This window comes from Engraulis encrasicolus, chromosome 2 (assembly GCF_034702125.1).
Source record: "Engraulis encrasicolus isolate BLACKSEA-1 chromosome 2, IST_EnEncr_1.0, whole genome shotgun sequence".
Taxonomy (NCBI): domain Eukaryota; kingdom Metazoa; phylum Chordata; class Actinopteri; order Clupeiformes; family Engraulidae; genus Engraulis; species Engraulis encrasicolus.
The window spans coordinates 55,465,521-55,492,778 of record NC_085858.1 but is presented as its reverse complement, the minus strand read 5'-3'; the positions used below and the strand labels follow the sequence as shown (position 1 = coordinate 55,492,778).

Sequence of the window (27,258 nt, the reverse complement as noted above, 5' to 3'; positions counted from 1 at the left end):
CCGTAAGCGATGCTATAATTCAGGGCACACTGTGTCATCACAAACAGGAAACAGGACTCAAAGTGTGGCCAGCCAAGCGAGCATGCCCCGCTATGCTACTGTACGCACTAGCCCAGTGATTCCCAACCTTTTTTGTCTGTACCCCCCAAGCCTTTTCGTTGTACCATGAGTACCCCCTAACTCATATTTTACATCGCTTTTTCTATTCCAGTGTAACTTTGCTCCATGCATTTGTTAAAATTAACTTTTCTCAAGTACCCCCTGCAGTATGCTCGCGTACCCCTAGTGGTACACGTACCCCTGGTTGGGAAACACTGCACTAGCCCAGCAGGAAATCAGAACGGATGCTGTGCGTTAAAATCTAGCATATAAATCAAGGGCCTCAGCTCAGAGGCACCACAATCAGGTCATGGCTGTGGCACTGGTGCTGATGTGCAGCTGATCATCTCAGAACAGACGCACCAGGCCACACCAGGAGCTGTTGGCATCATGTAGACATGTACTGTATGATGTGGTACATGGTAAACATAGATACACTGTATATATGTATGATTGTATGATGGTATCATTTGCAGACAGTCAATCCTCCCATGGAGAGCAGTAGCTGATGGTAATGATTTTACATTGACTTCAATAATAGGCACTATACCGTGGGAATGTAGGCCTACTGAGGAAGCACTGAGTCTTTTCATGTCATGCTTGGGGACAACGCAGGTTTTGGTTTCAGGGACACAAAACGAGTCTATAGATGTGAAAAGAAGGCTGAGAAATGCATCACAGAAAGTACAAACCCCTTCACAAGGGGGGGCATTCACAAATTTCCAGAATGAGAGAAACCAATCAGAAATATTCGTCCAGTAATCAAAACACTTCCTTAGCGTAGTAGGTTCTCACTACTTACAGTCATACGTAAATGTGTTGAGTTGCATTTGAATACAAAAAGGTTTCAATTTCTGTATCAGCATCAAGTAATCAAGCTGGAAATACCAGCGTTGTTGAGAGGGACAGAATGTGTACCGTCAGAGTGCCACTATGTCCTCCTACAGCCGGCGGTGACTGAACTGCTCTTGTGGTGGTGGTGGCACCACAGACAATGCCATGAGTACTGCTCGATTTCACGTTTCCCACACCCCCTCTCCTTCCCACTCTGCTTTCAGAGTGACGAAGGCGTGAGAAGAAATGGTTAGAGACAGAGAAGAGACAGAGAGTCTACAGTACATGGGCACAGAGAAAACAACAGATAGAGAAGCCACATGAAAGAAGAGGAGAGCAAACCGCACCCAGGAATACAGCAAGACTGTTTTTTTAGACTGATGTGACTGACTGACAGGCGAGGTGAATCTTTTGCTTGTCAATCTCACCTTTCGTGGTTCCTTAGCCTACTTAGAGTGAATGAAAGGTCATCTTGGCACAGGTGCCATTTTGATCTATACCCCTCATGTGCAGAACACTTAGACAGGACTTCTGTTGTGGGTATTTCCATAAATACACATGAACATCAGTAGTTTTCAATGTGAAAATAAACTAAATCAATATTTGGACAGCCATGGATAACTGTGGCCATTTGGATGTAAGATAAAAGATATGCATCTACTCATGAATTCAAGAATTCATAAGCAATGAAAAACCCCCCACCAATAAATGAAATAAAAATAAAACGGAATGTATGAAAATGTAGAAAAAGTCTCTGCCTTAAAAAAAAGGTTGAAAAAAGACATCGACAAGTTGTTCCTTAGTCGGCTAGTCTGGGTGCACACGCTCCTGTGCTGAGGTGTCGTCGGTCAGATGGTGTGTGTGGCCTTCCTTTTTTGGGGGGGTTTTAAGGGTTAACCCTATTTTTAGGGTTCCTCACAGAATCCAAGAACCAAAGGTGGATGAATTTTATTTTGTTCTTTGAGGAATTTTGAAACATGTACACAGCTTGCTGCTTGCACAACGTGCTTGCCATTTTGACAGTCATTGACAGCAATGCAACATTTAGTCAGTATACTGTACATGTGTTTGATATACTACATGCAACTACAGTACTAATATTCTTTATATGGCAGAAACAGTGACACAGGTTCATGAACTCTACGAATGACAGTTTATCCAGTTCATGAAAAAAGTAATGTTTACATGTCATAATATGATGACTGTTTCACGGTGTGGTCTGTGTCTTAAGCATGTGGGCCTTTTCTGCTAACCAACTGGTGGGAAGGTGTAGTGTGAAGCATGGCACGTCGCCTGAGATCAGTGGGTGTTAAACCGTGTCAGAGAGGGCAAGTGAAAGCTGACAAGAACTGCGAGACCGTGAGAAAGTGCCACTGCATTTCTTTTAAGTCTTCCACCATGCTATCTGATTTTGATTCTGGCCAGCCAGAGATAAGACACGGAATTGACTGGTCAGTGGCAGGGACATCAGGCAGACTCTCAGATATCATCAGATGTGGGAAAGACAGGCTTCAGATAGCAGATGTCCTATTCTCACCTTTGCGGATTGTATGTCTTATCTTCTCACGCTTTTCGTTGATTTTACCTGGCTTAACCTATTGACCTTTCCACATTCAAGGAAATAAAGATACAGTCATAAGGAGAATGGCGAATTGAACAGATTCAGAATCCATTGTATTTACCCTGGCCTGGAGCTAATGCTGATTTGTGTTGACTTGACGTTCTTCAGTAATATAAATAACTGTGGACATTTCTCACTTTTTTGTTATTTTTAACTATAGTTAGGTATTTCATAGAACATTGTATACACACTACCATACCAGAGAGAGTAGAGAGAGAGAGAGGTTCCATTGGCCCATTGTTTCCTGGTTCTATTATTGGGGGGGAAATCCCCCTTTAGGCATACCTGAGGACTGTTCTATTCAATGCTAGGAGCATTATGACACGCCCCTTTAGGCAGACCGGAACCTGGTCACGTTAGGTGCCCATAGAAACCTATTATGTTGGCATATCTCTATACTAAAAGAATCTCTGACCATACACTCCAAGAGTTTGGGAGCGATTGTGATGAAGTGACTATCACTAGGGTTGTGTGTGTGCTCTGACTGTCTTGCCAATGAGCCTGGCTCTTTGGTGTAGCAGTCAGAGCCCCAGTATGATACCCCAAAACATCTGTGTTTGAGTCCATTCACCCCTTTGCTAAAGCAATACCAAGCCTGGATGTTGGAAATGGAGTTGAAAATCCAGTGTTCTCGAATCTTAATGCTGTTACAGCACGGATGGTGTATTTAAAACTGATTTAAGGCTGAAAAAAAACTGTGTTGCTTCAAATCACTGCATAACGTTCTATTCAACAGTGACGTCAGTGGGATTCAAGAATACTGATGTACTTACTAGGCGGAGAACACTAATGACAAAGAGGCTGCTCAGTGCATTATCAAAATCAATTTCTTTGAAAGAAGTGTCTATGAACCTTTCTGAAAACATAAACTCGAGTCAAGTCAACTTGTCAACTCAACTCAACTCAACGAGTCATGTCAACTTGGGTGAAGAATGAATTTGACATGAAATTCTGACATGAAAATGTCATGGGAACACCATTTTTCCTCTGCAGCATGTACCATGTCCTCCTGTCCCATGTTACACATATTATACACTGTTACAAATGTCTCCTGAACTCCAGTTATCTGTCGCAGATCATGGTTTTGTTCTAGCTCAAGCAGATGTGCAAAGATGAGAGAGACATTCAAAAACAAAACCTGCAGTTCCAAGGGACCCTTTACCATACGTACCCTGAACCCCAAACCCTTCATCAAGCTCCCCCTGAGCCCCCCGCTCTGTGCCCCCCTCCTCCCTTGTCTTTTTACCTGTAGTTCCTAGAAAGATGTGTCTCTTTGCAACAGTGTTTGAACAAGCGAGCGAGAGAGAGAGATGAGAGAGGGGGGAGAATGAGACCCACCGAAGCTGAAGCCCTCCCCCCATGCCCCCATGCCCCCATGCCCCCATCCCTAAGACTCGAAGCCAACAAGCCCACCGCCGCGCCTCTGCAGGGTGCACCCCACCACACCTGCACCCCGACACCAGCTGAAACTCCGCACCAGGCCCCAGCCACACTAACCACACCGAGAGGCTGAGGGAAAGACATGCAGGATGGCAGAGAGAGAGAGAGAGAGAGAGAGAGAGAGAGAGAGAGAGAGAGAGAGAGAGAGAGAGAGAGAGAGAGAGAGAGAGAGAGAGAGAGAGAGAAAGGGAGGGAAGGGAGAAAGGCAAAGAGAGTCTGGGTAGAGAGAGAGAGAGAGAGAGAGAGAGAGAGAGAGAGAGAGAGAGAAAGGGAGGGAAGGGAGAAAGGCAAAGAGAGTCTGGGTAGAGAGAGAGAGAGAGAGAGATACTAAAGAGAGGGGGAAAGAACAGGACAGAGAGAAAGAGATGAGGATAGAAAGTGAAACGAGAGGGAGATGGAGTGAAGGGAGACATAAAGCGAAAGATAGACTTGAGGAAACAAGAAACACAGACAGGCTACACAAATACAAAACACAGACAGGTAGCATAGAGAGAGAGAGAGAAAGAGAGAGAGAGAGAGAGAGAGAGAGAGAGAGAGAGAGAGAGAGAGAGAGAGAGAGAACTGAGAGAACTGAGAGAACTGAGAGAAAGAAGCTGTGCATGCCTCACTTAGTATTGGTGATAATGTACACATAGGCCTATTGAGAAGTATAATGATACACAACTCAACTCAACTTTTTGAGCAATGTTTATGGGCAACTACAGTATAAGATATATGGTGAATTCAGGTAAATTGGGCCACTTTTTTGCCTGATTTGGACTTTTTTTAATCACTGCAACACTTTTATCAAGAGGATTTGGATGAGCAGTAGGCACCTTTTGTTAACCATTCTATCAGAAAGGAGCCCATCAACATTGCTCTAAAAGTTGCCTTGGGTGTCATCTCGTTTACTGAGGTGAACAACTGCTACTGCAAGCTGTGCTGCTTTGGTGAGCTCCCCACACACTGAGACGGATTCACACGTAGGGCCTTCAGGGTAGAGAGCCATGTTTCAGCCTAAACGCCCGGCCCAGCCCTCCATCTCTCACCATGAGGCGTGAAGGAGGCCTTTAAAGCGTTGCACTTCATAGAATCAGCTTAGGCTGACAGATATGTGCAGAACTGTCAAACCGTAGGCCTATGTGTCGTGACATGTCAAGTGAGGTTTGCAATTGCTCTCAATATAGAGTTAGTCATTGTAGGGTGCAATTGGGGAGTATTTTAACGAGACCACAGGTGTGAATATATTTTAAAGACTTTATATTATACCGGTATGTAAGTTGTTGTAAGTGGTGTACTGTATGTTACCCACCCCTAAAAGCTTTATAAACACTTTATTAACATGCATTAGGCCTAATTATCTGATCATGAAGAACGCATTTACAAATGTTTGTAAATGAGAAAAAACCAAACTACAACTGCACAATGGAGTGGGAATCGACTTATACCGGATGAGTTTCATGTGTGTGCCAGCCAAATACTTCCATATCTAGTGGTTTCATGCCTTCTGGTCTTTGGACAAACTTCCAGGACCAATACAACTGTGCTGTGTCTGCTATAATATTTCTTACTCATTTACAAACATTTGTACATTTTTGTTGATAATTAGTTTAGGGGTAGTTACCCTTAAAGTGTTAATCACATCAGAAAAGGGATTGAAGACAAGAATAAATCGAATGTGCTTTAAAGCAAATCAAATCACAAATAAATAAACAAATAAAGAAATCACATTTGCAATCAGGGTTGACCGTGTGAGATCAGCTGTTCTTAACCTGGGGTTCGCCAGAGATTGCAGGGGGCCCACGGAATTATGTCTGCATTGGGGTTGTGACCAAAATGACATGTGAGCAGAAGAAATACTGTTAACATTATAATTAGACCAAATCAAAGTCAAATTAACACATATTTTGGTCCCCACATAAAGTTATGAAGGTATTGATTAATGTCTCAAGCAAGAGTCAGTGCAATTCCATCACACTTACATCCTTTTTTTAGTGCGTATAGGCTATAAGGTACGTGTAGAAGCTGGGTTGGGGTCCGTGGCTTGTCTTGGGCACAGGTAGGGGAGGCTTCGAGAAGACAGGTTAAGAAACACTGGTGCAGATCATTCTTCATGCTGTGTGGGGGCGGGGGTGACATCTCACTATTTCTGTGGTTTTAGGTGAGCCTACTGTACACTATCACAAAGCAGATAGCACGTGTCTTCATGAAGATGCTGAGACACGTCACCGATTTCAATGACTTGAAAAAAGTGAGTACGCACCCACACTTTTAATTGTTTCTTTTGGTGGGCTGCTTGGGTTTGCATTCATGTGGGCCTGCCTGCCTGCATGGTGTTTCATGTGATTTATGTTAGCACCTCAGTATCTTACCTTGGCTTCAGATGGCTGCTCTTCTTTTTTGTTACAGATTTGGGTCTTCATTTGTATGTGACAATGAATAGGACCTGAAGTAGGCCTACGTAAGTAATGGGGAACCTATCGCAAGGATGCTGTTTACTGAGTGGTTAACACAATCATTTTTAGATGCAAATTCTAGGGCAAACTGCACATACGTACAAACATCTAGGCTATGTCGTTTTATTAATGTAGTGTAGGCATGAATGTTACTTTTTGATGTGCGTTGATTGAATGTGAAGATTGTATCATTTTGTGCAAAGTTATGAAGGAAATGTGAATACATTTGTACTTATATATTTCAACATAGACACTACAGTAATACTTAAACTTAAACTACATTATTTAATATTTAATAGTACTAAATATTTCCTTTCTTTACAGTATGCCTCCCTTTGACAATGAAAGCGCATATTTTTAGTCAAAAAACATTACACGATTTCTACCTGTTCAGAGTTAAATGGTTAAATGTAGGCCTATATTTGTGATGCCCTATAGAATCCTCAGAATCCCCCACAGTGCAGGAGCCGAGAGAGAGAAGTAGCGCCTGGCTTTGGCGCGATTATTCATTCTGTTACGTGTGTGCGTGCGAGAGGGGAAGAGTGAACAAGTCAAAGAGAGCAAGTGAGTTTAGTGGGCAAAGGCACCAGACATCAGACAAGACATCAACTATCTATAAGAGCATCCAAGGTAAGCAGAACTTAATGCTCTCTGAATCATCTTTCTAATTAACTTTTTATTGTTCAGAGCCTATCAAGCTAATTGTCAGGAATAGGGATCTTTCTGGTGCAATATCTACACAATCAGTAGAGGAAACAAGTCATGGCTTTGAAACTACAGTAATAATAACAACAAAATAATTTACCTTCAACAGAAATAAAATAATGAAAATATGTTTTACAAATAAGTAGCGGTACCTCCAAAAGTTCAACCACCAAACTGGCATTTTGTCGCAAGTTGTTCAGTGCGATTGATTTTCTGACTTGTCTTTATCATTTATCATTACTAACATGATTATCAGGCTTTGAAAAAGTCTTTAACATTATTTATTCTGCAGTCACTTTTACACAATAAATATTTCAAGATCTTTGGCAAAACTGTTGGACCAACTATTAAACTTTACTCTAATAAATAAACTTTTCTATGTAGAGAAGTATCACTTCTGTAATGAGTGAACAGAGGGGCATACTTCATTACAATCATTCAAAAGCAAGCAACAGAAAACACATTTTCACAGAAATACCTGGCAGATATTCTAGGCCAATTCTGCAAAGCGTGAAATGTGAGTTTGTTCACAGATGGCCTGTGCATCTTTTCAGTGGTTCCCAACCAAAACCTCAAGCCCTGACATTTTAACTGAACTCTCCGGGGAACAGGTGTATAGGATGGTAGTTGGCATTTGCTGAGTGTATGTGTATGTGGGGAATCAACTGAAGTTGGAAAGTGCAGATATGTAGTTTGTCTCATGGAGCAAATGTAACCCCTTAGTACAGAGCTTCTGTTAAAAATATAATTGTCACCAAAATGATAATGATCAAGTCAAGCTACTTAAGACTATCTGCGTTGTCATAGCGATGTTTTTACTTATGATGTAGTTGAGTGGTTTTGGCACAGAGTGAATAGGCCCGTCATCGGGCCCTTCTGCAGTAAGAAGTTACCATACATAAACAGTGTATAATCATACGTATAGGTATGTTTTTATCAATACAACCAAATGTCATGCCATGCTTGAAATCAAGGCAAGCCACTGAAGTCTCCTCTGCTTTCATCATCGCAAACTGAATTATTTCGCCTGAACATAGCCTTGTGGTCAGAGGCACATCTTGTTACCAGGCTTGGCAGGCAGGCAGCCGTTTGGGGCCCCCAAGCCCCTGGATAGTCAGTAATAACTGCTCACACTTTGCTAGTAGTGGCAAATTTCTTTCAAATGTTCACTCCTTAGACATTTTGCTTGGCCTCTGTCGCCTCTGCCTGTGGTTGGAGGCTGGAAGGTTTGTGTGTGTGTGTGTGTGTGTGTGTGTGTGTGTGTGTGTGTGTGTGTGTGTGTGTGTGTGTGTGTGTGTGTGTGTGTGTGTGTGTGTGTGTGTGTGTGTTTTAAAGCAACACTACATAGATTTTTCGTGTTTCAAAAATCGTTTCAGGGGTTCGACAGGTATGTAACAGAATGAAAGGCACTCTTGAATTTGCGTCATCCCACTCTATCGGCTATTACCACATGTCTGGAACAGTTGGTCAGATGAGAGACGATTCTGATTCCAACCAAAAGATAATATTCCTTCAACATTGTCGAAAAGCAGTTAATGTATTTTTTTTTTTTCTCTATAGAGAACCTTTTGCAATGCCGCGCTCCTTCCTGGTCAAGAGCAAAAGGGTGTGGTCTCGCACCCGCCGCCTCAGCCACCACTGCCGCCCTCCGCTGAGGGACGGCCCCCTGCCCCTCAGTCCACTCCAGGAAATCAAGAGGCTACCTGGAAGTCCTGCCCCAGATCACGTGGTCAGGAAGCTGTACGCGGAGCCGGCAGAGGACTTTAATGCCCTAACCAACGCCCCCATGACAACTGCTCTTGGTCTTGGCCCAAAAGCCAATTCCAACTGGAACACATTGCCCTTAGGTATACATATATTTCAGTCACCATAAAACGTGTGTGTGTGTGCGTGTGCGTGCGCGCGGCGTGTGTGTGTGCGTGCGTGTATGTGTGCGCGTGCGTGTGTTTGTGTGCGTGTGTGAGTATGTAAAAAGGTTGGAAGGATGTGTTGATTTAGCAAAGTAAAACGAGCTGGCTAATTACCTCTGCTTTAAAAGTCATGCTAATCACCTGGCAGCTTTGCATTAGGAGGCACATCAGCAGACAAACTTCAATTTGAGAAAGTAAAGTCATTGTGTAAATTATACAGTACGTTTGCTTCACACCTTGAAAAGCTTTTCTTTGCAGGTGCAGCTCTTTCTGGAGGAATCACTTAAAGAATGTGGAAAAGTGAAACACTGACACAATTGCAGTCAAACCAAAACTATTTATTTTCAAAGCTAAATAGTTTAGTCTGACCATAACTGTGTTGTGCTTTTCTATTACCATTACCAATAGCATTACTTCACACTTGGCTGACTTAATTTACAGTTATTTACTGGGTAATCATTACAGTTCCTGGAGCAGTGTGGGGTTCGGTGCCTTGGCACCTCAGCCATGGAGTGTGGTAGGACGAAGTGTGGGATACGAACCTGCAACACTCTGATCCTGAGCCTGTGTTATAACCTTACTGTCACTAAAATTGTAATGGCTATGTCTTAATCTCTCTGTACTTTCATAGCAATGTTGTTAAGATGTAGTTGAGTATTTTTAGCAAATAGTGAACAGGCCCGTCGTTGAGCCCATCAGCAGTAAGGGGCTACCCATGAGGCCACAGCTGCCCACGCTCTCCTCTCTCTAAAAGCCAATTATATGTGCCATAGGAGTGCCCAGGTGCCCCATGAATGAGCCGGAGCAGTCGGAGGTGATGTGGTCCCCGTACGGGCCGCCAGGTTTGGAGCGGGAGATGGAGCTGGAGAGGCTGGTCCATGCCCTCCTCACCTACAGACAGCACGTCGACCCCAACGCCCCGCTGTGTGAGTGCCCCCTCTGTGAGAAGGTAAGGAGATGCTTCATCAGTCATGATGCAGTGCAGTGTGTGTGTTTGTGGGGGGATTAATTGAGTAAGTCTAAGTCTTATACTGCCTTACAAAGCCAAAGTGAAGTAACTACATATTTTGCCAAACTTGTGTTTACACTGAAAATCGCCTCCATAACACCTCCTTTATCTTGTGACAGAGCCTTATATTGTGGTCCAAGTATGTCCCGTTTTAGAGATATTACATGTCTTTGCCGATAAAGTATGTCAAATTTTCAGTAACTACAATATCCAACCTAACACCAACACTTTGAAGGCCTTCTCTCAATTTCAATGTTGGCACAGTTACTGCACTGTGTATACCTCACTTAGCCACAGTGCCCCCTAAATAAAGGTTCCAACTTGAATGTCGGGTTGGGCTGCAACTGTGACCGAATGATAAGGGAGTTGGTATTCATTCATATCCCATATTTTCAATGGCTGAATTGCCTTGGCTGAAGAGCAAGGCACCTAACCTCACATTGGCAGGAACTTTAACATAAAGCCGGTACCTAAACAACTGTAATAAATAATCTGGATAAAGTGTCTGCTAAGTGTAATATATTACACAATGTTTGTATGTATCACATCTTTGCTGTCCTGATTTGAGGCAGCTACAACGCCCACAGTAGGCGATACTAAGTTAATTCACACTTCTGTGGAGCCAATCTAGGTTATGGTCATGGTGAGTGGATAAACATGTAGGAAACCTTGATAAGGTATTGGTGTTAGAACTAAATTGAGCCTTCCAAAGCAGTGCTAAATCTGAAACATGACCATATATGAGGTTAATGTGGCCAATGTTATGAGCCATGGGGGCATGAAAGAAAAAAAAGGTGTCAGTCATATTTTTAGTCAGTGCCACACAGTGTCACAAATGGACGCATCATTGTTCAAAAAACATTTAAAACTCAAGTTGAAAAAGTCCCTCACTCTCTAAAACTTTTGTAACCATCCTTCATAAAGTGAATTATTCACATTGTAATAAGTGAACATTTTAATATTGCGAGTTTTATAGCTTCCAAACCCCAACCCAGTAACTCCTCAGGATGGGTTTTCTTCTCGCCTCCAATATAGGTCCTCTCCTCTGCGGTGGGCCTGGTGACTCATCTGCGAAGGTCACATGTCAGCAGAATCCCTCTCCCATTGGCTGGTTCAGCCTACTATTCCGACCAGGCGTATGGCTTCCAGAGAGCCCCAGGCCTCTACAGCAAGCCCAAGGTACACATGGATTTCCTACCTTCAGTCTGCTTTAGAAACACATCAGCGCCCCTACCAATCAACTCTCCACCCATGATGAGGTGGAGATGCAACACTCATGATGTATGAGTATGACCAAAGATTCTCTATTCTAATGCATTTAAACCGTCTCTGGTATGACCTAAAACCACTGTGTTCCAGTTAGAAATGGAGAACTCTACTCTCCTTATTACCACTCCCACAAACCAACGCTGTCTGCTACCACAGGATAGCCGTTCTGCTAGTTCAAGCAATTTCAAGTTTTAACTTAATTGTAGCCCCTTAATGCATACCGTACCACCAGTGGCAGGCTGTAATAGTCAATAAATAGTTAAGTACCGTAGCAATACAACACTATGACATAACACTGTAATGCACTAGAACTTGATCATTGCCATTCTAGTAACAGCAAAATGTATTACGCCATATCTTAAAGGCTTAAAGACTAGGGCTCTGTAAACATCATGGCCATTACAAATGCACCACGAAATGTTGAAAATTCAGATGGGTTCCTCCACATAACCACTTCACCCCTCGATATTTTAAGATGGCCGCGTAAACTTAAGTTAACATTGTAGGCTAGTGAACACAAACAGACGACAAGTCAACAAGTGTTTATTAGATCAGTTCTCGCGTGCATTCTCGCGAATGATTTTACTGTACTTAAATGTCATCAGAGAACAAAACAATAGTAGCTAAGCTAACCCATGCAGACACTACAGTGTAGTATTTTGAATGAGTGGTGATGAGCAGGGCAGCCATAAGCTGTATGCTAGCTGCTGGAGCCTTAGCATGTAAGATAAGGGGCCACGAGGTTGACTCAGACCGTTGATCTGATGCTGGCTTCTGCTCAGTGTTGCCAGATGTGTCTGATCAAATCCCGCCCAAAAGGTTCTCAAAAAACGCAGAAATAAGCTAAATTCCGCCCAAATTCAACAAATTACATTGACTTCTATGGGCCCAAAACGGCGTAAAAAACGCCATATGGCCAATTTTTCCAGTTTTTACCCGCAGACGCTCATCCCAAGTAGCCCAATTGGGCAGGCACCCGCCCAATCTGGCAACACTGCTTCAATTGAATATCAATAGCATTCTCACAAGACCCTGCAGTACAACCGGAAATGGTGTGGTAGCAATGGCACCACCCTTGCAATAAATAAGGTGGATATTGTGCGTCACTGAAGTTTGAAAATGTGATTGAAAGTAATTCTTAAAAGGTTAAAACTATACCTATTTAGACTCTGAAATTTCATGGGGGGTTTGAAATGACCCAAGTGGGATTGTTATTGGTAACAACAAATTGAAATGTAATCTGAGGAGAAGTTGGTATCGATGCCTTTCAGGAGCGCAGTTTTGCCTGTAAGGTGTGTGGTAAGGTGTTCAAGCGTTCCTCCACGCTCTCCACCCACCTCCTGATCCACTCGGACACACGCCCCTATCCATGCCAGTACTGTGGCAAGAGGTTTCATCAGAAGTCCGACATGAAGAAGCACACCTTTATACACACAGGTGAGGAAAGACAGGTGTGTGTGTGTGTGTGTGTGTGTGTGTGTGTGTGTGTGTGTGTGTGTGTGTGTGTGTGTGTGTGTGTGTGTGTGTGTGTGTGTGTGTGTCAATGACTTCTCCTGCATAGGCTTTTTAGGCCTAAACAAAACACAATATTTCAAATGAATTTTATTTCTGTTATCTATTACGTTTATAGTGTATCTACAATGAATGAACCACATTGCATCGCATACAGTTAAAAACTTCAGTAACACTACAAGTGTAATAGTACAAGTCAAAGTGCACGTTTTCGCCTAACCTAACTAACGTTGTGGTGTGACCTGTGTGTGTGTGTGTGTGTGTGTGTGTGTGTGTGTGTGTGTGTGTGTGTGTGTGTGTGTGTGTGTGTGTTTTTGTCTGCGCTTGCACTCGTGGTGCAGGAGAGAAGCCGCATGTGTGTGTGGTGTGTGGGAAAGCCTTCAGCCAGAGCTCCAATCTCATCACCCACAGCCGCAAGCACAACGGCTACCGGCCCTTCGCCTGCCGCCACTGCCCCCGCTCCTTCCAGCGCAAGGTGGAGCTCCAGCGCCACCTGGAGACACACTGTGGCAACAGCAGCAGCAGCTGCAGCAGCCACAGCAGCAGTGGCAGCAACAACGGCCTCACCCACAATAGTGTCGGGAGCTTGGCAGCCTGCAACTCCTACACACATAACTGACAACTACTGACAAGGGGTGGTGATAAGTAGTAAACCAGTCGTAAACCAGAGCAGAACTTCTTCAAGGAAAGAGTTAACGACCCAGGGTGTTGCTTCCTGATTTTCTGTGAGGAGGGTGATAAAAATGCCATGCCCTGAAGGGAAACTAGTGTTTTTGAGGCCCGATTCCATTGATAGAAATGTTTGGAAAAGCTGTAGGGTAGGGCTTTGTATACAACCTGCATCTCCGGTGCTCGGGCCATAGTTGTTGATGTAAATAGTGTTCCTGTCATTGTTGGTCTTTATAATGGGTGTAGTTTATGGGGTGGAAGGTGGGGACATGCCCATTACAAGTTCACGAAAAGTTTCCCCACCACTTTTTCTACAATTATAGTATAGTGTATAGATTAGATTAATCAAATATAAAAATATTATCCCCTGAGAGTTTGTCCCCACCACTTTCCATACCAAACCTACAGTACACTCTTCAAATCTTACTTACTAACGCCTCCCAGCTCCCAACTAGGGGTGTAAATAACAATCGATATGTATTGATGCATGGATCCTATGGATGACGATCGAATAGAATTGTATCGTGGAGTGTTCTTAAGTATCGAAAATAATTAAATTGCTGGCCCCTGCCCAATGCCCTAGCTCCATAACATAATAGGAGTGGAAAAGTAATTGGGAAAAAATCGAATCGAAACGTGTCGTATCATGGGGCCATTCTTAAGTATAGAAAATAATCTAATTGCTGCCACAAGAAATCGATATCGAATTGTATCCTTCTACCAACCCTGCCTGTATTCCAACCTTAATTTTGTGCAGCACAAGTACAGGTACTCAGACACAATGTATCTTTATATGTAAAAGAAGCACAGCACAGTCACCGCTGTGTGAGCTGTTATTTGCTTCCAAAAGTGACTCTCTGTTGTGATGATGAGTAATGACAAATAAGAATGTTGAATTTCAGCTCTGTGTGTTTCTCATTTCTTGTGGGTTGCACTGGTACGCCTTTGATTCCATTCCACCCCGAGGTACTATTGTGTGTCTTTGTTGTGTGTGTGGGTGCACAACAAATATATAAACCTTCTTGTGCTAGGGATGCCACATGTCTACCAAGACAAGACAAGACAAGACAAGACAATGCAATGCAATGCAACTCAACTCAACGCAGCGCAGCACAGCACAGCACAACTTACAACATGTATAATAGAAGAAGAGGCAAAGACACCGTCTGCAGCACAAAACAACTGTATTTCATTATGCACCAACATCAACCAACATGACCAACTAACCAACTGTACATAAAATCCCAGTTAAAGCACATGACAGTTACATCGTAGCTCTTCTCTTTAGCACATGCCAGTTACATCGTAGCTCTTCTCTTTAGCATGACAGTTACATCGTAGCTCTTCTCTTTAGCATGTTTACATCGTAGCTCTTCTCTTTAGCACGCACAGAAACAATAGCAGCAAACAGCACCTTAGAACCAGACGCACTGCTGTGCACTGACGGAGTTATCTTGGCAATGGTAATGCAATGTTGATTTGTACACACGCGCGCACACACACACACACACACACACACACACACACACACGCAAACACACGTGTGCAAACACACACACACGCTCAAACACACACACACACACGCAAACACACACACACACACACACACACACACACACACACACACACAGACACACAAAGGCACATTGATCATGCCTATCTGCTGTAAAGTCTGTAAACACAGCATGAATGATAAAAATGGCTTGTACTTATATATATTCAAAACAGGTGGGTTGTGAGTCTGATGGCAACTAGTGGTAAAAAATAATTCACATCTTTTGTACCGTACTGTAAGAATGGTCACCTCTTAGACACGGGCTGTCAAATATATACAAATAGATATAGTACACCAACATAATACATAGTACAACAATTATACAACAATTATACAATACAACAACAAAAGACACACACGAACACACACACACACATACACACACACACACACACACACACACACACACACACACACACACACACACACACCGTCAAACACAGGCAAACATGAGTGGATTTCACGTCACACACTCGTTCGTCGTACACATGCACAAACACGAAAGTGGTTTGCGTTGAAAGTGGTTTGCCTCCCCGTGTTTTTCTGAAGCGGCCTGTGGTCGAGGATGACAAGAAAGGGAAAGACAAAAACAAAGTCAATGGAGACCAGATTTACTCCATGTGTGTGTGTTGCACAGAGCAATCACTAGTGAGCAACCACCAGAAAATGAAAATCTTGCCGTCTAGCATCTGTTAATTAATAAAGCATATATGATGATACAATGCCTACAAAAATATTACGCTACCATTTGTTAATTCCAATGGAAATTAATGTAATATTAGCATTATAATTTATTTATTTCTGTGAATTCTATTGCTGTAAATTCAGCAATTAGCTTCAAGTGAATTCCACAGTCTGTGTTCTGTCCATGCATTTGACGAGAAAAAAACAACACGATGTTGGTCATTTCAGGCAAACAGATTCTGATCAAATCTTATTGCCATACTGTATTGACCAATAGTTTCAGCCAGTCTATAAGGTAGAAGTATTCTCTTACTAATGTAATTACAACACTCCACAAAAACACAGAAAGACTTGGAAAAATGTTTCAAATATTTTGGTGTTTGGGGGCCTTTATGTGGTGCAGTGCTCACCTCTAGACAGCTGTGTTGGATAGCTGCTCCATAAGTGCGGCGCTGTTCCACGCTCCTCCACTCATGTTGGACAAGCCCTGTTGCTCGTCTCCTCTCTTCCCTACATAAAGATGACCCATCAGACTTGGGGTGTACGTGTGTGTGCATGTGTGAATAAACAATGTGTGTGTGTGTGTGTGTGTGTGTGTGTGTGTGTGTGCGTGCACACGTGCCTGTGTGTGTGTGTGTGTGTGTGTGTGTGTGTGTGTGTGTGTGTGTGTTCATATGTGCATGTGTGTGTGTGCGTGCGTGTGTGTGTTCATGTGTGCGTGCGTGCATGCATGTGTGTGTTTGAGAAGTTTGGAAGGATGTGCTGGTTTGTGTGGTTGTCTGTGCGCACTGTGCATGTGTATGTTTCAGATGTCTCAGTATATTTGTGATCCCCTACCTGTCCGAGTGTAGACACACCATAGCGCCCCCATCAGGCAAATGCCCATCAGAAACGCAGTAAACACAATGCCCAGCACTGGACCAGTGCCCACACCTGAGGCTGGACACACACACACACACACACACACACACACACACACACACACACACACACACACACACACACACACACACACACACACACACACACACACATTCAGCATTTGTCACATTTTTAACCAATTAAATATAATAATAATAATAATAATAATAACAATAACAATAATAAGAAGAATAAGAAGAAGAATAATAGCAATTAGAGGTGCTCCGATCACCATTTTTTGGCCCGATCACCGATACCGATCACCAAAAATCTTTATCTGCCGATTACCGATCATTGCCGATCACAAAAATGATTTCCTATTTTTTAATAGCCTATTAATTATCCTTATTGAATACCATTTCTGCCCATAAACCAATCAATCTTAATTTGAACATGTCTATTATTAGGCTATTATTATTATTATTATTATTATTATTAGTATTATTATTATTATTATCATCTTTCAGACTAGTGTTGGTAATACAGTCTACAGTATTAATCAATGTATAAGTTATTGCATAGAATAACTAAACTATTAAAGATTGAATTGAAACTGAAACATTACATCAAATAGTCTTCCACATACGAGAAAAAAACAACCTGTCGCTTTAAATGAGCAGCCTCGTGAGGAGAGCCCCTCCCCTCTCTGTCACCGTCCACAGTTGCAGTGCTCCACTACCGTTCTGAATCTCTCTCTCAAGTTTTAACCACATCTGTTGCCGTTTGGTGTTTCAGCGACTATCAAACTAATCGACTGACTGCCAATTACAACTTTGAAAACAATAATTGACATGTTTGTGCTGACAACGTGAAGTTGTCGCGTGCTGACCGAGGCAACTACACAGGTTATAACGTAAAATGGCTCACTGGCGAGTACTCAATCGCAAATTACATTGTCAGGTAAACGGCGCATGGATCGAAAAATCAGATCATTGTTGATGCAGATATGGTTATGAATGGTGGAAATGAAGGGGGGAATGGCGAAAAGTTATAGACAAGCAAAGATGCCTTCTTTTGGTGCAGTTGCAGCTGTGCAGAGCCAGCGCCTACATGCAGCGCCAGGTGTAGCCTAAAGGCAAATGGTTGCGTGAGGAATTTAGTATCTCTCGATCGGTTTTTTGATCGGCATGTTTTTCCGATCACCGATCAGGCTATTTTTGGCCATTATCGGCCGGTCATGATCGGCAGCCGAGCAATCGGAGCACCTCTAATAGCAATGATGACTGCTTTCGTAGCTAATCGTAGGACTATAAAAGTACTGCCACTCACCACTTTGTAGAGGACTAGGTCGTGGCGGCTCTAGAACTCTGGGCTTCTCAATCTCATTACCTACAGTGTACACAAACAAACCCCATTGAAGTGGAAGTCGCCAACTTGTTGTTAATCATATTATCTTAAACCGTCATGGATTTCCAAAAGTCACATGAAATAGCCTGTTACGGGAAAAAAAAGAGTTCTCTACTAGCTCTGGCCAAAGCCTGTAGCCTTGTTCACAAAATTTCAGCTCTCCCTTGGTTAGCTTAACCAAATAAGTTACGGGGCGTGGGTAGCTGCCCATTCCGAGCAAACATGTAAGATTTCGCATTTTGGAGGATGTTGAGGAAGGGAAAGGAAGTTGAAAGCTTCTTGCTTTTTGAGAAAAACTGGGAATTCCGTGCATTTAGCGACTGCAGATTAAGTGGTTTTCAACTTTGGGTGTTTCATGTACAGCTTGTAATTCATGTACGACTTTCACAATCCCAGTACAGTATATGGGCTTTAAGTATGCCAACAGGAAACTTACTTACTGTACCAACAGCCATTTTAGGAACTGACAGGTTAAAGGAGAATCCCAGCTAATTTCAACATGCAGTTGTATTGGTCGTGCTAACCTGTTTTTTTTTATGTAAACAAACCACACCAACATGGCAAGGATCTCGCAAAACTTACAGCAAGTTGAAGTTGACAGGAACTCTCCTTTAATTCTAAACATGAATGTATGTAGAAGAATAGGCAGTGGTGATGTTCAGTGTTAAAGAGCTAGCAGGCTCACCTGGTAGGCCGGTGCGCAGGGGCTTAGGTACGGCCACCTCATTCCCATTGCCTTTGATATGCCTCGGGGCTAGGGAGAGAAAAATAGAGGAATAAACATAATTCTCATTTTAAAAAGTGCACATACTGAGATTTTTCTTATCCACATGCAAAATGACAAGAAGAGTATGGTTGTCTCAGAAGATGTGCAAATTCTGTCAGTTCATAGAAACACATGAGAAAAGTGTTTTTAAATAGTTTTCAAATGTAAATAGTGCACATGCAGAGATGTTTATACACACAACAAAGTGAGGAGGGCCACCCAAAGTACAATATGTCATGAATACATGCTGTGGTTTCACAAATATGCAAATAGATCTCAACGCCGGCTGTATGCCCTCTGTATGCCCAGTGGCAATGTAGTATACTCACCAGCGGGGGGAGCTAGATGTTTAGCGAGTTTCATTGGAGAGGTGACCAGCATCGGTCTGGACAGATTTCTGTACTCACACTGACAGAGAGAGAGAGAGAGATAGATGGAGAGATAGATGGAGAGAGAGAGAGAGATAGATGGATAGAGAGAGAGAGAGAAAGATGGAGAAAGAGAGAGAGATAGATGGATAGAGAGAGAGAGAGAGAGAGAGAGAGAGAGAGAGAGAGAGAGAGAGAGAGAGAGAGAGAGAGATAGAGATCCTGAGACACAGAGAGAGAGAGAGATAGAGAGACAGAGAGAGAGAGAGAGAGAGAGAGAGAGAGAGAGAGAGAGAGAGAGAGAGAGAGAGAGAGAGAGAGAGGAGGGTGTGGTGAATGTGAACAGATGGTTTAGATGAAGACAGAAGAAGAGAGGGTTCCAAGAGAACACAATAAAGACATTAACCCCCAAAGGGAAACACATGATGGTCAAAAACACTAAGCCATGCTGTTCATTCTACCTTCTGGGCTTGTTTAGTTTACATGCTGGCCCCTAATCTAACCCCCCAATATATATAAAGAAGTGCTATGTGTGATATTTGCACAAGGTGGACACCTTAAAGGAGAATTTCAACCAATTTTAACAACACTACCCTTGACTTGTCTGTACTCGACATCTCCACATTTTTGTTCAGCCCTTTCAAGATCCTGGTAATTCTAATGGGGACATGGTTTGTTTACATTAAAAAAAAAAAAAAATCACTCCAACATACCCTAAAGGTTACACAATGTTAGCAGACACCTTACAGCACACCTATACATTTTTGGGATGATATTTGGTTGCCTTATTATTATCGACTTTGAAGACAAGAAGATGGCGAATAACGTTTCCCAAACGGCCTGGTTAACCCGCCTCCCTCAGTTTGCTACTGGTCGAGGTCAGAAAAGGCTGTGCTGAAGTTTAAAGCAACGCTGACTAGAAGCATCGCCGAAGGTATTACGTTACTGGGAGGGTGTGGCCTGGCAAGATATTTGTTGGAGTACATTTTCTAAAAATGTAAACAAATCCATTAGAATGGGCAGGATCTTAGAAAGGGCTTATCAAACAAAATGCTGTGATATCAGCTACAGACAAGTGAAGGGCAGTGTAAGCAATAGGCACTGCATGTTGAAATTGGCAGTTTCAGATTTAAAAACTTCCCTTGCTATACTCTACGATTCGACTAACCTTCTGAGTGGGGAGCTGTGCCTTCAGGAGGGCAGGGATGGTCACTCCTTTTTGGCATCTGCTCTCCTCTCCCGAGGCATCTGCCGTGGTCTGTGTGGTGCTGATGTGGGCAGCGGGGCTACACAGGCGCAGGCTACAGTGTAGAAAATGGATGGAGTTGTTGAAGACGGGCTGCAGTACAAAACTAAACCTCAGGTGAGAGGTGTTCACCTCCCTCCCTCCATCCTCCGCCCTCCCTGCGCTCGTGACACCTCTCTTGCTCTTCTTTGTTTTTCTCACAGTCTGGCCAGCTAGTGACTGACTGGCTGCCCAGGTTCTTCCAACAACATCCTCTTCCTCCTCCTCATCCTCCCGTTCCTCTGTGTCCCTCTCCTCCTCCTCCTCCTCCTCCTCTTCTATGTGCCTCTTCATCTGCTCCTCCTCTTCCTCCCCTGGTATATCTTCGTCTTCCATTCCCTTCTTCCTCTTCTTTTTCCGGAGGGGGGTGAGGAGGACAGAGGGGTCCCGTGAGCAGCCTTCCAGGATGACAGGCCAGTTGGGCAGCCTTCGGGGGTCGGAGTGGGGGGACACGACACACGACTGGACCTCCGCACTCCCTTTGAAGGCCCCCTCTGCGGAAATCTGGTGGGAACAAAATATGATGGATCAATTAAGCTAAGGGGTGTAATGCGCTCAACTCAAACAAAGAGAACAACTGGGTGCTCATTCCTCGAGAATATATGAAATAAATAAAGAGCAGGACAGCACTCCAAGTTTTTGTGGTTTATTGCCCGTCAGACGTTTCAGGGTTAACCTTCAGTGTTGGGCACACTGAAGAAGGTTAACCCCGAAACGTCTGACGGGCAATAAACCACAAAAACTTGGAGTGCTGTCCTGCTCTTTATTTATTTAACAAAATATGATGGACAACACTTTCCAGAGAGAACTGTCACTTTTAGGCCACATATAATGCCACTTTAACTTTGAAATAGTGTTTCCGATATTGTGATCAGTGATTCATCAGTGAATTGAATGACTGAATGAATTAAGTGAACTGAATAGAATTGATGCATCTAATAACATCAAGAACAAAGGCACTTTTGAATTGACACTGCCACTCTCCATGAGCTATAGTAGGCCTATATCTACACTACATAACTTAGATGGACAGTCCTTCCACAGTCCTCTATTGCCTTTTTTCCACTGCCAGTTTTCTTCGGCTGCCACTTTTTGCTCTTCGATTGAGCTGTGTCATGCCTATTCGAAAAGCAAAAAGTGTTGGCAGAGTCGCGCTTTGTTGAGCTGTAGGCCTACCAGAAAACCGGCAGTGGAAATGAGGCATATGAATGATAGTTCCTCTTCCAAACTGTAGTCCAAACTGGAGATGGAAAAAACGTTGTGCTGCTTTAAAAGGGCAAAGTCCATCACGCTAACAGCAGCTAGGATTTAACTGAGGTCCAAACTCATGAGGTCCAAACTCATGCCACAATAGAGCTCTGCAGGGAAGAAAGATGAATTGTTGTTGTTATTTAAAAAATTGGTTGCCCTGGTGAGCAAACAGATTGAGAGCCAGGTGACTGGGCACTGACGAATGAAGTCCCTGTTAGAAACGCCAAACAGACCTTCAAGTTTGCACGTTAACACAGACCAGCCAATCCCAGGCCTGACCAGACCTGGCATTGGAGTCAACATATTCCTGATTAAGTAACGCACGGCCTAGGGCTGGTTATCTGGCATACAGGGCAGTTTCCTAGTAGACCAACAGTCCTCAGGCAGGGGGTGATGCAGTTGTCTTTTTTTATTCCATAGTGTACCTAATGTTAAAGAGCCAGTAGTATGACTTGATTAGTATAGTCCATCTTTAGGAAAGGCCAGGGGTGGGGACCCTTTTTCATTCAAAGGGCCACTTCAAATTTTATAAAGGGCTGTACTATGAACACAAACCAGGAATTTCCCCCTGCCTATATTGAAGGTGGCCACCTTTACAAAAACTCTACCTTCATTAAGTCGGTTGAAAATATAACTTAATTGTGTTGCAAATGTAATTTCTAAGATTTCTTCACAAAAAAATGTCATGTCAATATTTCATGTGAAACTGCATAACATCAGAATCCCACTGGGGGCCGGAGAAGATGGTGGGAGCAGTGTTTTTGGTCCCTGTCCAGCCCCGAGAAGCTCAGGAGCATTACTACAAGAGCACAGAAGATGGGATCCGTACTCACTGATGAAACGTATGCTATGGCGCCAACTGAAGAGTCTGTCTAACTCAAAGAAGTCTACTTCTGAATGGAAGTGAATGTCCAGAAAAGAAAAAAACATACTACATACTTGATGAATGGCCGGTGACCTTACAGCTATCGGACGGCATTGTGATCTGATAGGAGGTGAGGTTGGGGGGGGGGGCATTTAGGGCAGTGTGGCAGCGCCAAGGACGACAGCCTGTGCCAGCCTTGAGAAGGTGAAGAGATAGGAGTGCTACGAGGGCCTTGTTATGTAACAGGAAACCCTATCTGTGCATGGACGGAAGAGAGAGTAGACTGTGACACAACCAAACTGGTCACTGGCATGGCAGTACTGATGAATAACAGGGATTTCAATGCTACAATGTTGCAGCTAGATAGAGCAGACACTTTCCCTTTATCTACATGTACATCTGTTTTAGCATTGCAACTGGACAAGGTGCCCTCTATCTCTTCCTCTGTCTGCTGTTGGTTGATAAAAAAGTAACCAAAATAGTAAATAACCATCTCAATCTGTTTCTTAAGACTCTCTCTAAACTTAAATGTAATCATAATCTGCCATAATAATTGTCCTAATCTGTCTCCACGAAATGAATCTGACTGAAGAGTTGTAGCTACTTGAATATCTGGAATGACTAAAGTGGAGAGTTGCTACCTTTTTGTGCAAAAACGCTTAAAGGTGCACTGTGTAGGATGGTGGCCAGAGTAGGTATTGCCACTATGTTGCTTACTGAAAAGATTCTGTCTGTTGCCAAATTTGATCTTTTCATGAACCCAGTAATAAACTAATATTTACTAGTAGGACCAAAGTACAGAACGTTTTGCAACTAAAATGGCTATTTCTAGAAATTCAAAGTGGAGGCGATAAACTTTTTAATGTATGAAAAGTGCAATTTTCCCAGTAATAACAAATACTTACAATTTGATGGCGGTGGTGAGTATTAATGAAAAAGGTATCATCTGTGAATAGGCCGCATGAATTCTGAAAATAAATTGCTAAACATCCCAAGTAAAAAAAAAGTGTACTTAATATATACTTAATAAGTACGTTTTATTGTATTTAAAGTGTACTTCAAAAGTGTGTATTTAAAGAATGTTATTTTGGGACAACTTATAGTATACTTAAATGTACTTGAAATATAATTAAGTAGAGCTTAAACACATTTGAAGTTGACTTTTTTGTACTAAAATTAAACTTTGTATAAGTGTACTTAATATACTAAAAATATATTTAACTTTAAACACATTTTAAAGTGACTTGATTAGCATACTTATAATGTACTTAATGTGTACTTTAGCATGCGGATAAGTGCATTTTAAGTACATTAGAAATCTATTTTAACGTCACGAGAGAAAGTACTTTATAGTATACTGCAGAAGTACATACTTAAGTTGTGTTATTTTGGGACAACTTATAGTATACTTAAATACACTTGAAATATAATTAAGTAGAGCTTAATCACATTTTAAGTTGACTTTTTTGTACTAAAATTAAACTTTGTACAAGTGTACTTAATATACTAAAAATATATTTAACTTTTAGTACATTATAAGTATAGTAACCAAGTCACATTAAAATGTGTTTAATGTGAACTTTAGCATGCGGATAAGTGCATTTTAAGTACATTAGAAATCTATTTCAATGTCATGAGAAAGTACTTTATAGTATACTGCAGAAGTACATACTTAAGTTGTGTTATTTTGGGACAACTTATAGTATACTTAAATACACTTGAAATATAATTAAGTAGAGCTTAATCACATTTTAAGTTGACTTTTTTGTACTAAAATCAAACTTTGTACAAGTGTACTTAATATACTAAAATCATACTTAACTTAAGTACATTTCAAACATACTTACTAATTCACTTTAAAATATGTTTATTTTGTACTTTAGCATGCAGTTTAGTGTATTTTAAGTATACTACAAATCTATTTCAAGGTCTTTAAGTACATTTTAAGTGTATTGACTCTAAATGTATTTTAAGTATACTACAAGTAGATTTTACTTTAAGCACATTTCAAATATATTTATTTTAAGTACACTTTAAATATATTTCAAAAGTATATGAAAAAAACATTAATGTAATCTCGAATTGCTCATTTCCATTGTACATTGTCTTGTTCACAACCATCAGCCATTCACATGAACCTTCCTTTCACCTTCACTTCAGACAACAACCACTGCCTCAACCAGGATTTGAACCCACAACTCACTGAACCACAGACCTGCACTTTAACCACTAGACCACAACTACCTGTTCTTCAACTGGCACAATTACGTTCTTGAAGTAATAGTCTTGAGTAGTACACTTTAAGTATACTTTTATATATTTAATAATAATACTTAGAAATCATTGGTGATGGTATGCTTTTATCGAATTAAAGACACTTTTACATGTTTAATTTGTGCACCAAAAAGTACACTTAAAGTGCACTTAATACACTAATAACACAACTTAAGTACAGACTTCAGTATTGTGCTTAAAAGTGTAATAGGTAAGGCCTTACATGCCTTTTTAAGATCTGTTTGTGCTCTTCAATATGGTGTTTTTACCATGAAAATACATTAACAAAATGGAAGGTGGAAGGTTATTTAATGTTACAAAGCATAATGAATAAATAAGCCTAGGTTAAAATACACTAAAATGATGGTTAAAAAAAGTACCCAGGTGAAACAAAATGTACTTAATATACTTAATAAGTATGTATTTTTGTATTTAAAATATACTTCAAAAGTGTGTATTTAAAGAATGTTATTTTGGGACAACTTATAGTATACTTAAATACACTTGAAGTATGATTAAGTAGAGCTTTAACACATTTTAAGCTGACGTTTTGGTACTAAAATCAATCTTTGCAGAAGTGTACTTAATATGCTAAAATCATACTTAACTGTAAGTACATTTAAAATATACTTACTAATTCACTTTAAAAGATGTTTAATGTGTACTTTAACATGTGGTTAAGTGTAACTATTTGAAGTATGCAACAAATCTAATTCAAGGTCATAAGAAAGCACTTTATAGCATGCTGCAGAAGTACATACTTAAGTTGTGTTATTTTGGGACAACTTATAGTATACTTAAATACACTTGAAATATAATTAAGTAGAGCTTTAACACATTTTAAGTTGACTTTTTGGTACTAAAATCAAACTTTGTACAAGTGTACTTAATATACTAAAATCATACTTAACTTAAAGTACGTTTCAAATATTCTTTCTAATACCAAACTTTAGCACATTACTTTAAAAATACAAATACACTTAAACTACACTTAAATTACAATACACTAATAGTATATTTTTTAATACCACACTTTAGCACATTACTTTAGAAATACAAATAAACTTAAAATACACTTAAAATGCAATACACTAATAGTATATTTTCTAATACCACACTTTAGCACATTACTTTCAAAATACAAATACACTTAAAATACACTTAAATACAATACACTAATAGTGTATTTTATAATACTATACTTTAACACATTACTTTTAAAATACAAATGTACTTAAAATAGACTTAAAATTGAATATACTAATAGTATATTTAACAGTACCACACTTAAGCACATTACTTTAAAAATACAAATGTACTTACAATACATTTAAATACAATACACTAATAGTGTATTTTATAATACTACACTTAAGTACATAACTTTTAAAATACAAAGATACTTAAAATACACTTAAAATATAATACACTAATAGTATACTTTATAATGCTACACTTTAGCACATTACTTTTAAAATACAAATGTACTTAAAATACATTTAAATAGAATATACTAATAGTATATATCATAATACTACACTGAAGTACATGACTTTTAAAATACAAAGATACTTAAAATACACTTAAAATATAATACACTAACAGTATACTGTATAATGCTACACTTTAGCACATTACTTTTAAAATACAAATGTACTTAAAGGGACACTACATCGATTTTGCATTAGGCTTTCCATTGATAGACACCCAGTCATACTTTTGAATGGTCTTTCAAAAATCTCTCAATTCCCCCTGAGATTGGAGAAATCCACATTCATCTCTTAACACTTCCTATGTCAATGATGTAAAAATGGTCATTTTGCATCATCGACATAGGAAGTGTAAGAGAGGTGGATTTCTGTTGAGACTACAAGCCTTTTTCCCACCTTTTCAACCCCGCCCATAGGGGGTTGGACCTAATGCTCTAACAGACCTATCACAGATCAGTGTCCCAGTGCTTTTGAAATCACTGGCATTGAGGCTCCAGTAAGCAGTGTTGCCAGATTGGGCTGTTTCCCACCCAATTGGGCTGCTTGGGATGGCCGTCTGCAGGTAAAAATGGCATTTTACAGGAAAACTCGCCCAATCTTTCCCATCGACATCAATAGAATTGGGCGGGATTTAGTGCTTCCCGGCGGGTTTTGGGCATTTTTGGGCTGGAAATCATCAGCCTCATCTGGCAACACTGCCAGTAAGTCACTGGCATAGCTGGAAAGGAGAAGCTGGAGCACACTGCAGCTTAGTTTTCAAGACTTTAATTTGTGCACACACCCGACCAACGTTTCGGTGTTGCTACACCTTCTTCAGAGTCAAATGATAGCAAGAGAGAGACACACATTTCAGGACTTGACATTCACAGGTGATCCCACTTGGTTTGGCTAAATTGGTCTCATCTCATTGCAGGTAATTGACCCCACCCCCCAACACCAGGACAAGATT

General features: G+C 41.2%; 2 protein-coding genes across 3 annotated transcripts in view; one reads left to right on the top strand and one right to left on the bottom strand.

Moving 5' to 3' along the window:
• Nucleotides 1-6,763: 6,763 nt before the first annotated feature.
• Nucleotides 6,764-14,542, top strand: LOC134463662 (zinc finger protein Gfi-1b-like). Of its 2 annotated transcripts, XM_063216870.1 has the most exons (6): nucleotides 6,764-7,059; nucleotides 8,695-8,981; nucleotides 9,818-9,993; nucleotides 11,089-11,232; nucleotides 12,594-12,759; nucleotides 13,176-14,542. In XM_063216870.1, the coding sequence occupies exons 2-6, from the start codon at nucleotides 8,708-8,710 to the stop codon at nucleotides 13,451-13,453; spliced, it is 1,038 nt and encodes a 345-aa protein (XP_063072940.1). In that variant the 5' UTR covers nucleotides 6,764-7,059; nucleotides 8,695-8,707; the 3' UTR covers nucleotides 13,454-14,542. The 2 variants fall into 2 exon arrangements, with proteins under 2 accessions (XP_063072940.1, XP_063072932.1); XM_063216862.1 differs by lacking the exon at nucleotides 6,764-7,059 and having other exon boundaries at nucleotides 8,470-8,981.
• Nucleotides 14,543-14,670: 128 nt separating this feature from the next.
• Nucleotides 14,671-27,258, bottom strand: part of engl (endoglin, like) — a 28,651-nt gene continuing 16,063 nt past the window's right edge. Inside the window, exons 13-19 of the mRNA XM_063192366.1 lie at nucleotides 20,313-20,933; nucleotides 19,106-19,184; nucleotides 18,696-18,764; nucleotides 17,933-17,992; nucleotides 16,580-16,681; nucleotides 16,153-16,252; nucleotides 14,671-15,611 (exon numbers count right to left, since the gene is read on the bottom strand). Of these exons, the coding sequence (XP_063048436.1) occupies nucleotides 16,155-16,252; nucleotides 16,580-16,681; nucleotides 17,933-17,992; nucleotides 18,696-18,764; nucleotides 19,106-19,184; nucleotides 20,313-20,933 (1,029 nt within the window). The 3' untranslated portion in view covers nucleotides 14,671-15,611; nucleotides 16,153-16,154. The remainder of the gene's footprint in view (nucleotides 15,612-16,152; nucleotides 16,253-16,579; nucleotides 16,682-17,932; nucleotides 17,993-18,695; nucleotides 18,765-19,105; nucleotides 19,185-20,312; nucleotides 20,934-27,258) is intronic.

Excerpts from the sequence above, each read along its gene's own strand:
- LOC134463662 (XM_063216862.1), top strand. The coding sequence starts at position 8,534 with ATGAAAGGCACTCTTGAATTTGCGTCATCCCACTCTATCGGCTATTAC. Across the intron at positions 9,994-11,088 it reads AGTGCCCCCTCTGTGAGAAG|GTCCTCTCCTCTGCGGTGGG; the intron begins GTAAGGAGATGC and ends CCTCCAATATAG. Across the intron at positions 12,760-13,175 it reads GCACACCTTTATACACACAG|GAGAGAAGCCGCATGTGTGT; the intron begins GTGAGGAAAGAC and ends CTCGTGGTGCAG.